This window comes from Microcebus murinus, chromosome 4 (genome assembly GCF_040939455.1).
Source record: "Microcebus murinus isolate Inina chromosome 4, M.murinus_Inina_mat1.0, whole genome shotgun sequence".
Taxonomy (NCBI): domain Eukaryota; kingdom Metazoa; phylum Chordata; class Mammalia; order Primates; family Cheirogaleidae; genus Microcebus; species Microcebus murinus.
This window is the reverse complement of record NC_134107.1, coordinates 101,964,905-101,980,662: the sequence shown is the minus strand read 5'-3', so window position 1 is coordinate 101,980,662 and position 15,758 is coordinate 101,964,905. Positions and strand designations below refer to the sequence as shown.

General features: G+C 39.2%; 1 protein-coding gene across 1 annotated transcript in view; it reads left to right on the top strand.

Moving 5' to 3' along the window:
• Positions 1–9,794, top strand: part of LOC105885140 (rho GTPase-activating protein 20-like) — a 56,901-nt gene extending 47,107 nt beyond the window's left edge. Inside the window, exons 13-20 of the mRNA XM_076001419.1 lie at positions 88–277; positions 869–983; positions 2,961–3,396; positions 3,581–3,710; positions 4,146–5,378; positions 8,358–8,797; positions 8,982–9,112; positions 9,543–9,794. Of these exons, the coding sequence (XP_075857534.1) occupies positions 88–277; positions 869–983; positions 2,961–3,169 (514 nt within the window). The 3' untranslated portion in view covers positions 3,170–3,396; positions 3,581–3,710; positions 4,146–5,378; ... (1 more) ...; positions 8,982–9,112; positions 9,543–9,794. The remainder of the gene's footprint in view (positions 1–87; positions 278–868; positions 984–2,960; positions 3,397–3,580; positions 3,711–4,145; positions 5,379–8,357; positions 8,798–8,981; positions 9,113–9,542) is intronic.
• Positions 9,795–15,758: the final 5,964 nt, after the last annotated feature.

The following is a 15,758-nucleotide window of genomic DNA, read 5'->3' as shown; positions in this document are numbered from 1 at the left end:
TGCCCTCTTCTTTATGCAAGGAAGTTGCCTGTCTTTACAGATTTTAAAAAGAAGTCTTGTGTAAAGAGTGCATTTTTCTGTCTTTAGCCTCTTAGAGAAGCTTCCAAGAGCAAATGTCGTGCTCTTGAACTATCTATTTGCCTTACTGTACAATATTGAGAAAAATTCTACATCGAATCAGATGGATTCATCGAACCTGGCAGCATGTCTGGCTCCCACAATTCTTTGGCCTGCTACTTCCTGCGGCCCAGAACCAGAAAATGAATTGGCAAGAAAGGTAACGAATATTTTCTTGTCTGCCCTGGGGGACTGCATCACCATTTTGAAAATGAAATTTGAAGTATTAATTGTGATAGACAATTTCTTAAATAGCTTAAATATACTTCTAAATTAGAGTTTACTAACTATGGGGTGTTTTATTCTATCAAGGTATAAACTATACAAAAGTGATTTGTCAAGAAGAAAAGTAATAACATTGGATTTACTTCTCTTTTCACTGTAAAGAGGATAAACACTATGATTAACTTAAACCACAGAGTGATAAGAAAGCAGGTGATACATTTGTAAAATTTAAATGAGGAAAAACAAACAAAAAGGATGCCTGCATTAGGCAAGCTAAGGTGCAATTCTCAGCTCCAGCACTTGCCTGTTGCATAATCTTAGGCAAATTCAGTGACACTGACACACAGTGTCCTCAACTAAAAATGTGGAAGTGGTAGTAATAGAGTAGTTACTTAAAAACTTCACTCCTATAGTGCCTGGCAGTTAATGTCATGTTTGAAGATATCATATATGTTCAGATATGAAATAGGGTTTATAGACATGTCATATGAGAACTAGCACCTCATGTGTGTCTGTCTTTGTATAGGTTACGCTGCTCTTTCAATTTATGCTGGAGAAATGCCAAACAGTATTTGGAGAAGAGGTCACATCCCTTTACGGAGAATTTTCAGGAACACATGACACTAGAGGAAATTCCTCAGGTATTGCCAATAATTGGATTGTTTTCTGTGAAAAACAGACACATGATTCTGAAGATGATTGGGCAATGGTTTTCCTGGAGCTCCTGTCAGCTGAGGTGAAGGGAGCCTCTGTCCTGGGTCAGTGGGGCCCAAGGCTTCTGATTATTTCCTAAAAGGCCTCTTAATAGGCCAGGGCATGATCATATTATGGTAGGGCTTAGAAATGTATATTAATGAAGTCACAGCTTTTAAGAAGACAGAATAATGGCCAAAAAACATATGAAAAAAATGCTCAGCATCTCTAATCATCAGGAAAATGCAAATCAGAACCACAATGATATGTCACTTATCTCTAGTGAGAATAGCCTTTATTAACAAGTCCCAAAACAATGAATGTTGGCGTGGATGTGGAGAGATAGGAATACTCCTACATTGCTGGTGGGACTGCAAACTAGTTCAACCTCTATGGGAAGCAATATGGAGATACCGTAAAGCGATACAAGTAGATCTACCATTTGATCCAGCAATCCCATTACTGGGCATCTACCCAATAGATCAAAAGTCACTTTATGAAAAAGACACCTGCACTCGAATGTTTATAGCAGCACAATTCACCATTGCAAAGTTGTGGAAACAACCTAAGTGCCCATCAATACATGAGTGGATTAATAAAATGTGGTATATGTATTCCATGGAGTACTATTCAGCTATAAGAAACAACGGTAATAGAGTACCTCTTGTATTTTCCTGGCTAGAGCTGGAACCCATACTACTAAGTGAAGTATCCCAAGAATGGAAAAACAAGCACCACATATACTCACCAGAAAATTGGTATTAACTGATAAACACCTAAGTGGACATATAGGAGTAACATTTATTGGGTATCAGGAGGGTGGGAGGGGGGAAGAGGGGATGGGTATATACAAACACAATGAGTGAGATGTGCAACGTTTGGGGGATGGACACACTTGAAGCTCTGACTGGGGGGGGGGTGCAAGGGCAATATACGTAACCTTAACATTTGTACCACCATAATATGCAGAAAAAAAAGAAGTTATTGGTGGTAGCATGCTATGGAATGATGGTTTGAACCTTTTTCTTTTGGTTGTTTTTAGTAAAACTTCATGAGGATCCCTAATATATACAGTGCAATGTGCTATGGTTGAAACTAGAATAAAAAGCCCAGAGGTAGTAAAGGCAGGCATGTTTTGTTTTTGTTTTTGTTTTTTTGATTGTTTGGTTTTGTTTCTGTTTTCCTTCCTTTTCCTCCTCTTACTGGGCCCTGAGACACTTCTCAGAATTCTGATGTGCTATGAGATGGTTTGAAAACAACTGTCATCATTTGGGGTAGGGAGATGCTGAATTCAAAGACAAACCATCTTCTAGAATATGAATTCCTGTACCTCCAGTTACTAGTTGTGTTTTCTTGGGCCAATTATTCTATACCACTGAAAATTAATATCTTCATTTATGAAATGTGAATAAAAATTCCTTTGTTGTTATGATGAATATTAAATTAGGTAATGGGTATTAAAAAACTTTGTATTGATAAGTTGATAACTTGAAATTGATAAGGTTAGTGAATGGTTTCCCCAAGGCTACATTAATTATGTATAACAACCAGCAATCCGTGTTAGAAGGCAGAGTCTTTTTTTCAGAATCTAGATATATCTAGCATTACTTCCTTCATATTTTTCACCATTTTGTGGCCTTATGACATGTTCATTACTTTGAGAAAATCTTACTTAAGGAAAGCCTATTCATGGGGACCTGAGATACATCTAGTATACTCCAACAGGTGTTTCTTCTTTTATTCTGTACTAACATTTGGCAAGATTGGAAAAGATCCTTTCTTTCTTCAGAGTGTATTCAAGAAAGGAATCTGAATACTCTACATGAAAAGAGAATTAAACTAAGCACCATAATTTGTTTCCAAGGCAGTGTGGGCTCTATTCCTGCTGAGTAAAAGTATTAATCATGGTTTGATTTTTTTGACAGATGTTTCTCACTTTGAACTGAGTGACTCCTCCTCAGTAGAGAGCCTGGAATGTGAGGATGACGTTTATGCTCCATTCTCTGATGTGAAGGACCTTGAGCACTGGAAGACAAGCATACAGTCTATGCTAATGGACATTGAGAATCTTGACCCAGCTGAGGTGGCATACCTTTTATCACTCAATGACTTCCTCTTGGAGCATCCTGAATAGGGAGTTGCTCAATGTGGTGTGCTCTTAAAGCCACACCACATTTTCATTCTCACAAATATTTTTGAGCTTGAGAACACAGGTGTTATTATTATCTCTGTTTTACGGCAAGGAGATTAAGACTCAAAGAGTTAAAGTAACTTATCCAAGGACACTTTAAAAATGAATGGCAGAATGGGGACTCTCGGGCTGGTTTTCTGACTCTGGACCTGCGATCTCTTGAGGACAAGGTAATGCTCAAGATGGAGGGATGGGACTCTTCCCATGGACCTTCTGCTTCTCCATCTTTATTTCCTTCATCCTCCTCCATCCTCTCCTCCTCTCCCGAAGCCACACTGGCACTTCTTCCTCTCGGGTGCATTATTGTATCTTCAAATGCATGTACTGAATTAACCCTCATCTTATTGTTCTCAGATTTGTTGAAAAAGTGGAAGAAGTTCATGTCCGTGGCTTCAGATGGAATTCGTTACTTCTATACCTTAAAGTGCTGTAAAGAGGACTTCTGGCCAGCTGCTGAGACATGTCTCTTACAGGCAAAGCAGAGGTACGTGTGCTGTGTCTTTTCTAAACCGTGCCCATTGGGCTTAGACCTGGAAACAGGCCCTGGCTGTGAACAGGCAGCATGTGCATCAGAAGAGAATTTAGATGGGGGAACCCATGGTGTAGTGACTGTGCTGTGATTCTGTGTTAGAAAGTGTGGATTTGGCTTTGTCTTGCTCAGCACAACCAGGGGAAATTATTAGGTCCAAGCTGTCATTGTTGTGTGTTCTTGGCTTCTCTTTTTACTAAAACAGTTTGATATCCAAAACACAATCCTAGGTGGATTCTGATTTCTTTAACGTCTTCTCTATTCCCCTCTAAAATTTCTGCAAGACATCCCTATATTCTCCAGTTATCATTTATGTTAGCTTCTTTCTGAATGTCTTAAAAAACTGATGCCTATTCTGGATTTCACTTATATGTTTTGCTTTACCTACAGTGCCTCTGGAGAGCAAATCTACAATGAGAGGATCCAACGTGGGAATCTGTGATATGCATGCTAAACTCAAACTAAGGTGATGGCGAGTGACATTGCATTAAAAGAATTGTGAATTGGGGTTTTCAAAGGCCTGCCCACAGGAGTCTAGGGCTATTTTATTTATTCCCTGCTCTCCAGGGGCCCTGATGATTTATTTGTTCTAAATCAAATTGATTTAAATGAATATGTAATCAGTCAGAAATAATATTTTTCAATCATTCAATTGGCAATTTTTCTTTTTTGGTTAAGAATATTGGCTATACCTTTACAAAAATAATTATCCAAGCTAAGAGAATAGCATTATTACAATCACTATTAAATTTTTTGTTAGTTCATGTAGGGTAAGAGGGGAAATAATAGTGTAACTGGCTCCATAAGATAGAAAATGCTTTTCTCAATAATACTTTTAGTTTCAATGGGTTTTTAGTGTTCACATTATGGCTGGGGCTGGTAGCTGTTAGTAACCTCCACAGTAAGATTTACCTCGGCCCTGGTAGCTTAGCAGCTACAGTCTCAAAATAGGCAGAAATTAGGCACAGAACAGTCAGATTTGCTGATTGGAACTTTGTAACTTTCTGTTGCACTGACACATTCTCTTTTGAGTTTCTTTGCCAGGAATGGTGGAACCTTCTTCAAAGCCTCACACCACCTGTTTGTTTGGAGAAAAAAAGATAAGTAATACTCTACCACAAACCATGCCCACAGACCCCCTGAATCTGTGTCCAAGGCTGAAAGAATAATCAATATTAACCCCTAGTTTATAATGATACTAAAATCCCCACCCTGGGAGGGGGTTTATCTGCCATTTTTTGATCATGGGACATATTTACTCACATGATTTCTCGCTGCACTTGCATGCCCTGCACTCTACTCCAAACATGCAATGATGCTCACACCCCACCTGCATTATTCATTTCACCTCTAGAAAAAACATGTTGGCTGAGGAGGTTCATTTTAGGCAGTTCATAACCCCCTCCCAGTTGACATGCCCACTAAAATAAATCCTTTCCTCCTTAACAATCCTCGCTATCTTACTAACTGGTTTTCTGTGTGGCAGGCAACATCGACCCCCCCTTGTGGGTTCGTTACCCACTTGGGGACTCATCCAGGATCCGTTGCTCATGGACTGGTGGCCAAGGAGTGGGGACAGACTTTAGCCTCCCTAGGAGCTGCCTGGCTGAGTTTCTGCCAGAGGTTGGTTTTGGTTTCTCCCACTAATTTCCCTATTGTCAGCCCCAAATGCATCCCTGATTGTCAGGGACGAATGGACTTTTGACTTTTGGATTTTGGCATTTGCATCTGGACAGGTGAGAGCTCTTTGAAGGTACTGCACATCAGAAAAACTCATTTCATCCTCTGGGGAGGTTCTCTGGAATTTCTGTTTGGGAGGGGAACCTCAGCCATTTGGGAGAGTAGGACCTAAAACTCCTCTCTCCGTTTGGGGAATTCCTCCACAGTTCGTGTTTAGGCTAGAGACCTCAACCATTTGGCAGGGTAGGACCTGTGACTGTTTGTATTGGGCACTCCTTAGGCTCATTTGTTGGAACTGCAGTCCCTCTGGTATGTGTGTTTGTGTGTGTGGCATGGGAAATAAGAATTCCATTCATAAATGTAAAAGTTGTACACTGGGAATCCTCTGTCCCTGCTGTATGGGATTTCGTGCTATTTGGACCTATTCGAACAGGTTGTTTGTGGTAATGGTTTGAGATAAGATTCTTGAAAACTTCTCCCCAGTCTCCTTCTACAAATATTCTGAATGAACTGTATTTGTTTTGGGTTTTGTTTTGTCTGATGTGTTTTTCCCGGGCTTGTGTTTGAAACCTTTTCCATTTCTCTTTGTATTGAGTGTTTATCTGTATTAGTATATGACATATAAATGTACTGTCTATGATAAAGTTTAAAAACATGCCAGGTTTTCTAGGACTTCAGCTTGTCTCCACACACTATGCTCTGTTCTTGTGCACATGTTTGAAATGATGGGCAAATTACATCAAGACAATTTCAGAGCTCAAATGGTCTGTCTGGCACTGTGGAGTTAAAGTACAAAGTTTCTTAAACTGTCTGTCTTTTCCTGGATGAAGCTGTGATTTCTAAGTTATGGATGTTGAGATGGAGCTCATTCAACTATGTTATCACAAATTCAAGGCCAGCTGGGAACAGCCAGTTACTCATTTGAAACTGAAGGGGAAAAAAGGGTTAAAGAGGCCTTTTTTAAAAAACTCAAACTCCCACGAAAGCTGCTTTACCCAAAATTTTAGTCCATAGTTTTCATGACATTGCCTCTTGGGGCAACTGCAGTTTGGCTATGTGAACAAGTCTCAACTTTGACAAAAACAATTTGATCCAACCATCTTTTACAAAGTAATCTGAATATGGCTATGAGCCTATAAAAAAAATTGTATATTTGTGTAATACTGCCTGGCCCCAGTAGTCTCACGGGGCTGGGAAATATGGCTCCTTAATGGCTCATTGAGCTGCAATATTATTCTCCAATTAGATTTGTTTTGTCACTGTGTCGGGAAATGGGACGAAATCCCTTACGTATAGTTTTCTATGATTCTGTATCAAAACAAGGCAGATCCAATTAAATGTAAGATTCTAATACAGAGGACAGAAACCTTCAATATGGTTGGGGAACAAGAAGCCAGGTCTAAGAACCCTGTCTTGCCATTAGAAGAAAATGCCCATGTTGAAGTAGACCTTTGGGCAGCTGTAGCAGTGGCTCCAGCTCTGGCTATGCTGGCTCAGGCTCAAGCTGTGCTGATGTGCTGGCTGCAGCTTTGGCCACAGTGGTGGCGCTGGCCAGAGGGCACAGCAGGTACACCAAGTAACCCCTCCAATCAGGTGCAGCCTCCCCATGGTGGTAGAAGAGCCCTGATCAACATATTAGTGGCTCCCCCTAGCGGCATATCAAGCAACCATAGAAACACACACATCCAAGCTAGTAGGCAGCACCTGCAATCTGCCTTGCTCCTAAACATCACCTCTGGCGCAGAGTCTAACCAGGGTGTTTCATTTTCCAAACAAAACCCAAAAGGTAGAAGCAACAGCTGATCCAGATGGGAAGGAATCAGCAAAAGAACTCTGGAAGTACGAAGAATCAAACAGAAAGCACACAGAAAGTTCCCAAAGGGGAACACCAGCTCTCTAGCAATGGACATCACCCAAATTGAGAAAATGAAAATGACAGAAGAAAATTTTCGAACACAGATTGTAAGAAAACTCAATGAAATGCAAGAAAAAAAAAAAAGGATAACCAATACAAAGAAACCACAAAAAATCCAGGACATGGAAGAAAAAAAATGCACTAAAGAAATTAAAATATTAAAGAAAAACCAAACCAAACTCCTCGAAATGAAGAATTTTTTTCAAGGAACCACAAAACACAGTGGAAAGTAGGATGTACTATGGTTGAAACTGAAATAAAAAGCCCAGAGATAGTAGGGGCAGGCCATTTTTTTCCTTACTTTCCCTCTTCTTACTGGTCCCTGAGACACTTTTCAGAAGTCTAATTCTAATGTGCTATGAGATGGTTTGAAAACAACTGACATCATTTGGGGTGGAGAGATGCTGAATTCAAAGGCAAACAACCTTCTAGAATATGAATTCCTGTACCACCAGTTACTAGTTGTGTGTTCTTGGGCCAATTATTCTATACCACTGAAAATTAATATCTTCATTTATGAAATGTGGATAAAAATTCCTTTGTTGTTATGATGAATATTAAATTAGGTAATGGGTATTAAAGAACTTTGCATAAGAGAAATTGATAAGGTTAGTGAATGGTTTCCCCAAGGCTACGTTAATTATGTATAACAACCAGCAATCCGTGTTAGAAGGCAGAGTCTTTTTTTCAGAATCTAGGTATATCTAGCATTACTTCCTTCATATTTTTCACCATTTCGTGGCCTTATGACATGTTCATCACTTTGAGAAAACCTTACTTAAGGAAAGCCCATTCATCACCCAATAGGTGTTTCTTCTTTTATTCTGTACTAACATTTGGCAAGATTGGAAAAGATCCTTTCTTTCCTCAGAGTGTATTCAAGAAAGGAATCTGAGTACTCTACATGAAAAGAGAATTAAACTAAGCACCATAATTTGTTTCCAAGGCAGTGTGGGCTCTATTCCTGCTGAGTAAAAGTATTAACCATGGTTTGATTTTTTTGACAGATGTTTCTCACTTTGAACTGAGTGACTCCTCCTCAGTAGAGAGCCTGGAATGTGAGGATGACGTTTATCCTCCATTCCCTGATGTGGTGAAGGACCTTGAGCACTGGAAGACAAGCATACAGTCTATGCTAATGGACATTGAGAATCTTGACCCAGCCGAGGTGGGATATCTTTTATCACTCAATGACTTCCTCTTGGAGCATCCTGAATAGGGAGTTGCTCAAATGGATGGGCCTCTTAAAGCCACACCACATTTTCATTCTCACAAATATTTTTGAGCTTGAGAAGACAGGTGTTATTATTATCTCTGTTTTACGGCAAGGAGATTAAGACTCAAAGAGTTAAAGTAACTTGTCCAAGGACACTTTAAAAATGAATGGCAGAATGGGGACTCTCGGGCTGGTTTTCTGACTCTGGACCTGCGATCTCTTGAGGACAAGGTAATGCTCAAGATGGAGGGATGGGACTCTTCCCATGGACCTTCTGCTTCTCCATCTTTATTTCCTTCATCCTCCTCCATCCTCTCCTCCTCTCCCGAAGCCACACTGGCACTTCTTCCTCTTGGCTGCATTATTGTATCTTCAAATGCGTGTACTGAATTAACCCTCATCTTATTGTTCTCAGATTTGTTGAAAAAGTGGAAGAAGTTCATGTCCGTGGCTTCAGATGGAATTCTGTTACTTCTATACCTTAAAGTGCTGTAAAGAGGACTTCTGGCCAGCTGCTGAGACATGTCTCTTACAGGCAAAGCAGAGGTACGTGTGCTGTGTCTTTTCTAAACCGTGCCCATTGGGCTTAGACCTGGAAACAGGCCCTGGCCGTGAACAGGCAGCATGTGTGTCAGAACAGAAGATAGGTAGGGGAACCCATGGTGTAGTGACTGTGCTGTGATTCTGTGTTAGAAAGTGTGGATTTGGCTTTGTCTTGCTCAGCACAACGAGGGGAAATTATTAGGTCCAAGCTGTCATTGTTGTGTGTTTTTCCTTCTGTGTTTACTAAAAGAATTTAGTATGCATGATCCAACCTCAGCTGGATTCTGATTTCTTTAGGGCTTCTCTGTCCTCCTGCAAAGTATCTGGCAGATATCCCTGTATTTTCCAGTTATTTATTTTTGATCCTTTCTGAATGTGTTACATAACCGATACCTATTCTAAATTGCACTTCATTGTTTTGCTTTACCGACAGTGCCTGCAGAGAGCAAAGCTATGATGAGGACATCCAAAGTTGAAACCTATAATATGCATACTGAAAGTGAAACTAAGAAGATGGCCAGTGACATGGCACAGGGAGGATACTGAATGGGGGTTTTCAAAGGCATGTTCACAGGGATCAATGCCTCTTCTGCTTATTCCCTCCTCTCCCTGGAACCTGTTGATTTGTTCTTAATCAAACTGGTTGAAAGAATAAATAACCAGTCAGAAATAATGGCTTCAATCACTCAATTTGCAATTTTTTCTTTTTTGGTCAACAGTATTTTTACCTTTACAAAAGTAATTATTCAAGCTGAGAGAAGAGCATTAATACACCTATTATTATATTTTGTCTTAGTTCACTTAGGGTAATAGGGGAAATAATACTTTAATTATTGTAATGCTAAATTAGTAAGAAACAGTCCACCCTATTATTGCCACCCTATTATTTATCATTCTGTATTTTACATTTTATCTAAAATATTATTTTAACTCTTGGTTCAATAATATTCTATAATAATGATACCATTAGAAAGCTATTCTTCATTTTCCCATTGGATATCTTTTGTTTAGAAAAAAGATTTTGAGATGGGAGGGAGAGAAAAAAATTAAAAAAATTTTTAAAAGATTTTATCAAATATTAAACAAAATAATCTTAATGAGAAATATGCAAAGTATAAAGAACTATGATACATTGACACGTGTGTCCCATTATCCAGTTTAAGGATAAGAATAATGTCAGTGCCTTGCACGTTCCCAGTGGGTCCTCACCCATCCCTTCATTTTCCCTAGAAGTCATCATGCTCTTGAATTTTCTATTTATTTACTCCACTGTTTTTCCTTGAGTTTTACCTTATATGTTGGTGTCCCTAAACACCATATTGCAAGGCTTTGAAGTTTTACTAATGTAATTCTACTAAAATTGGCTGTTTTCACTAAATATTAGTTTTTTCTGGGGGGGCACAAGGAATCATGACTTCTTTATTAAGAAAACTGCCTTTAGCCTCCTGTTTACCAATATTTAATGTTTTAATGCTGCAAATTAATCAGTACCCTTTTTATAAATGTCAGAATATTACTGGGGTACAAGTGCTTTGGTTACATAAATTGCCTTTCAGCTGCCCAAGTCTGAGCTATAAGCTTACCCATCCCCCAAACATCATGCACCACACCCATTAGGTGTGAATTTACCTATCCCCTTCCCACCTGCTCGACACCCAATGAATGCTACTTACATATGTGCACATAAGTATTGATCAATTAGTGCCAATTTAATGTGCATGTGGAACATGTGGTGCTTGCTTTTGCATTCTTGTGATACTTCATTTATAATAATGGGCTCCAGCTCCATCCAGGAGAATAGGAGACTACCATTTTTTTACGGCTGAGTAGTACTCCATGGTGTACATATACCACATTTTATAAATCCACTCATGTGTTGATGGACCCTTGGGTTGTTTCCACATGTTTCCAAATGTAAATTGTGCTGCTATAAATATTTCAGTGCAGATGTCTTTTTTATAGAATATCTTTTTTTCCTTTGAGTAAATACCTAGTAGTGGGATTACTGGATCAAATGGTAGTTTCACTTTTAGTTCTTTGAGATATCTCCATATTACTTTCCATAGAGGTTGTACTAGTTGGCAGTCCCACCAGCAGTGTAAGAGTGTTCCTATCTCTCCACATCCGTGCTAATATTTGTTGTTTTGAGACTTTTTGATAAAAGCCAAGAGATAATCAAGATGGCGGATGAGAAACACCACCAGAGTGTCTCTGCATAACAGACAGATTCTAGCAGAAATTTGAAGAAAGAAGCAAAAAGATGAGCATACATCGGATGAGGGTCGGAAGAAGGGATACCTGAGACCACAGGAAACTCCACGGAAGGAGGTTGCAGAGGAGAACTGGAAGCAGAGACCTCTGGAGCAGCCTGGAGAACAGCCCTAAGGGTAGGTGGTGCGATTAACTCTTCCCTCCCTTGCATCTCGGACTGCTGGTGGGCTCCCCAGCGGGTAGATAGACCTGCGGACACTGGCCCAGAGACGACCACCACCAGTGAGTCAGAGTGGTCAAATCTCACCCACAGACACCTACCAGCTCAGAAACTAAACAAGGCGTGTGAATACCCAAATAAAAACCTAAAGGAAAGAAACAACAACTGATCAACATGGGAATAAATCAGCGAAGGAACTCCGAAAATATGAAGAACCAAACGGAAAACACACACCGAAAGAGGAGCACCAGCCCCTTAGAAATCAACACCAACCAAAATCAGGCAACCAAAATGACAGAAGAGGAATTCCGAGTGTGGATCATAAGAAAATTCAACGACCTGCAAGAACAACTCAATAACCAACACAAAGAAACCACAAAAAGCCTCCAGGACCTAGAACAAAAGTTCACTAAAGAAATCAATACAATGAAGAAAAGTTTAACCGAACTCCTGGAAATAAAGAATCAATTCAGGGAACTACAAAATTCAGTGGAAAGCCTCAAGAACAGGGTAGATCAAACAGAAGAAAGAATCTCAGACATTGAAGATAACACCTTCCAATTAAATAAATCAGTCACAGATATAGAGCAGAGAAACAAGAGAAAGGAGCAAAGCCTATAAGAGATGTGGGATTATGTGAAGAAACCTAATGTGAGGGTCATAGGGTTACCAGAAGGGGAAGAAGACAACACTAAAGGGTTGGACAAGCTATTTGAAGATATAATAGAGGAAAATTTCCCAGGCCTTGCTAAAAATCTCAATATACAAGTTCAAGAAGCTCAGAGGACCCCTGGGAGATTCAATTCAACAGGAAGACGTCACAACATGCAGTCATCAGACTGACTAAAATACCACCTAAAGAGGCCCTTCTAAGAGCTGTAAGACGAAAGAAGCAAGTAACATACAAGGGAAAGCCAATTTGAATAACACCAGACTTCTCTACTGAGACTTGATAAGCAAGGAGAGACTGGGGTCCCATTCTTACTCTTCTGAAACAGAACAATGCCCAGCCTAGAACCTTATTCCCTGCAAAACTAAGTTTTGTATATGAAGGAGAAATCAAGACATTCTCAGATAAGCAAAGACTGAGGGAATTCACCAAGACTAGACCAGCCCTTCAAAAAGTACTCCAAACAGTGTTACCCACGGATCAGCACAATAAATACTCACAAATGTAAAGCTACTCAAAGCTAAAGATCAAAGCCCAGACACTACAATGGCTCAAGAGAGAAAACAAAGCAACAAAGTTCAACCCAACATAATGAGCAGAAATCTGCCCCACCTATGAGTTATCTCAATAAATGTGAATGGCTTGAACTCCCCACTGAAGAGACACAGGCTAGCCGAATGGATAAAAAAGCACAAGCCAAGTATCTGCTGCCTTCAGGAAACACATCTAACCTGCAAGGATGCAGTTAGACTAAAGGTAAAGGGGTTGAGAATGATATTTCAAGCAAATGGAAGCCAAAAGAAAGCTGGCGTGGTGGTGCTGATTACAGATAACTTAGTTTTCAAATCAACAAAAGTAATGAAAGACAAAGAAGGTCACTATATAATGGTGAAGGGTACAGTTCAACAAGAAGACATAACAATTCTAAATGTATATGCACGCAACCTAGGTGCGCCCAGATTCATAAGTGAAACTCTACCTGATCTAAACAAATGGATAAACAACAACACCATAATAGCTGCAGACTTTAACACCCCACTGACAGCACAGGACAGATCCTCCAAACAGAAAATCAACAAAGAAATAATGGACTTAAATAGAGCCCTACAACGAATGGGCCTGACTAACATTTACAGGACATTCTACCCCAAAACCACTGAATACACATTCTTCTCATCAGCTCATGGGTCATTCTCTAAGATTGACCATATCCTAGGACACAAAGCACGTCTCAAACAATTTTAAAAAATAGAAATTATACCACGTATCTTTTCAGACCACAATGGAATAAATGTAGAAATCAATCCTAACAAGAGTCCTCATTTCTACACAAAGTCATGGAAACTAAACAACCTTCTGCTTAATGATCACTTAATAAACAAGGAAATCAAGATGGAAATCAAAAGATTCTTTGAACTAAACGACAAAGGTGACACAAGTTACTAAAACCTGTGGGACACAGCTAAAGCAGTCCTGAGAGGAAAGTTTATTTCCATAAATGCCTATATCCAAAAGTCGAAAAGATCACAAATAGACAACCTAATGAATCATCTCAAAGACCTGGGAAAAGAAGAACAGACCAACCCCAAACCCAGCAGAAGAAGTGAAATCATTAAGATCAAATCAGAACTAAACAAAATTGAAAACAGGGAAACTATATGGAAGATTAATAAAACAAAAAGTTGGTTCTTTGAAAAAATAAAACTGACACACCATAGGCTAGACTAACAAAAAGCAGAAAAGAAAAATCTCTAATAAGCTCCATCAGGAACAATAAAGGAGAAATTACAACTGATGCCACAGAGATACAAGATATAATTTATGAATACTACAAAAACCTCTATGCGCACAAACTGGAAAATGTGGAGGAAATGGACAATTTCTTAGAAACACACAGCCTCCCTAGGCTCAACTAGGAAGAAATAGACTCCTGAACAGATCAATATCAAGTACTAAAATTGAAACAGCAATAAAAAACCTTCCTAAAAAGAAAAGTCCTGGATCAGGTGGTTTCACACCCGAATTTTACCACACCTACAAAGAAGAACTGGTGCCTATCCTGCAGAAATTATTCCACAACATTGAGAAGGATGGGATTCTCCCCAACACATTTTATGAAGTGAACATAACCCTGATACCAAAACCAGGAAAGGATGCAACAAAAAAAGAAAACTACAGAACAATATCCCTTATGAATATAGATGCCAAAATTCTCAACAAAATCCTAATCAGTCAAATCCAGGTGTTTGTCAAAAAAATAATTCATCACAACCAAGTGGGCTTTATCCCAGGGATGCAGGGATGGTTCCACATATGCAAATCTATAAATGTAATTCACCATATAAACAGAAGCAAAAACAAAAACCATATGATCCTCTCAATAGATGCAGAGAAAGCATTTGACAAAATTCAACACCCTTTTATGATAAGAACGCTCAACAAAATAGGCAAAGACGAGGCAAACCCACAGCCAATATCATATTTAATGGGGGAAAATTGAAAGCATTCCCACTTAGAACTGGAACAAGACAAGGTTGCCCACTATCTCCACTTCTGTTCAACATAGTGCTGGAAGTCCTCACTACAGCAATCAGACAAGAGAGCGGAATTAAGGGCGTCCAAATGGGAGCAGAAGAGATCAATCTCTCACTCTTAGCCGATGACATGATATTATACCTAGAAAACCCCGAGGATTCAACCAAGAGACTCCTTGATCTGATAAATGAATTTGGTAAAGTCTCAGGATACAAAATCAACACACAGAAATCAGAGGCATTCATATACGCCAACAACAGTAAAAATGAGAACCAAATCAAAGACTCAATACCCTTCAAAATAGCAACAGAGAAAATAAAGTACCTTGGAATATATTTAACTAAGGAGGTAAAAGACCTCTACAGGGAGAACTATGAAACACTGAAGAAAACACTGAAGGAAATAGCAGAGGACGTAAACAGATGGAAGAATTATACCATGCTCATGGGTCAGCAGAATCAACATTGTTAAAATGGCTATACTACCCAAAGTGACCTACAGAGTCAACGCAATCCTTATCAAAATACCATCATCATTTTTCACAGATACAGAAAAAATAATTTTACACTTCGTATGGAACCAGAGAAGACCCCGTATAGCAAAATCAATCCTAGGCAATAAAAACAAAATAGGAGGTATCAATTTACCAGACTTCAAACTATACTACAAGGCTATAGTCATTAAAACAGCTTTTTACTGGCACAAGAACAGGGATATTGACCAGTGGAAGAGAACAGAGAACCCAGATATAAAACCATCCTCATATAACCAACTAATCTTCGACAAAGCAGATAAAAACATACACTGGGGAAAAGAAACCTTATTCAATAAATGGTGCTGGGAAAACTGGATAGTCACATGTAGAAGACTGAAACAAGACCCACACCTTTCGCCTCTCACAAAAATCAACTCACGCTGGGTAACAGACTTGAACCTTAGGTGTGAAACTATTAGAATTCTAGAGGAAAATGTTGGAAATACTCTTCTAGACATTAGCCTAGGCAAAGAATTTA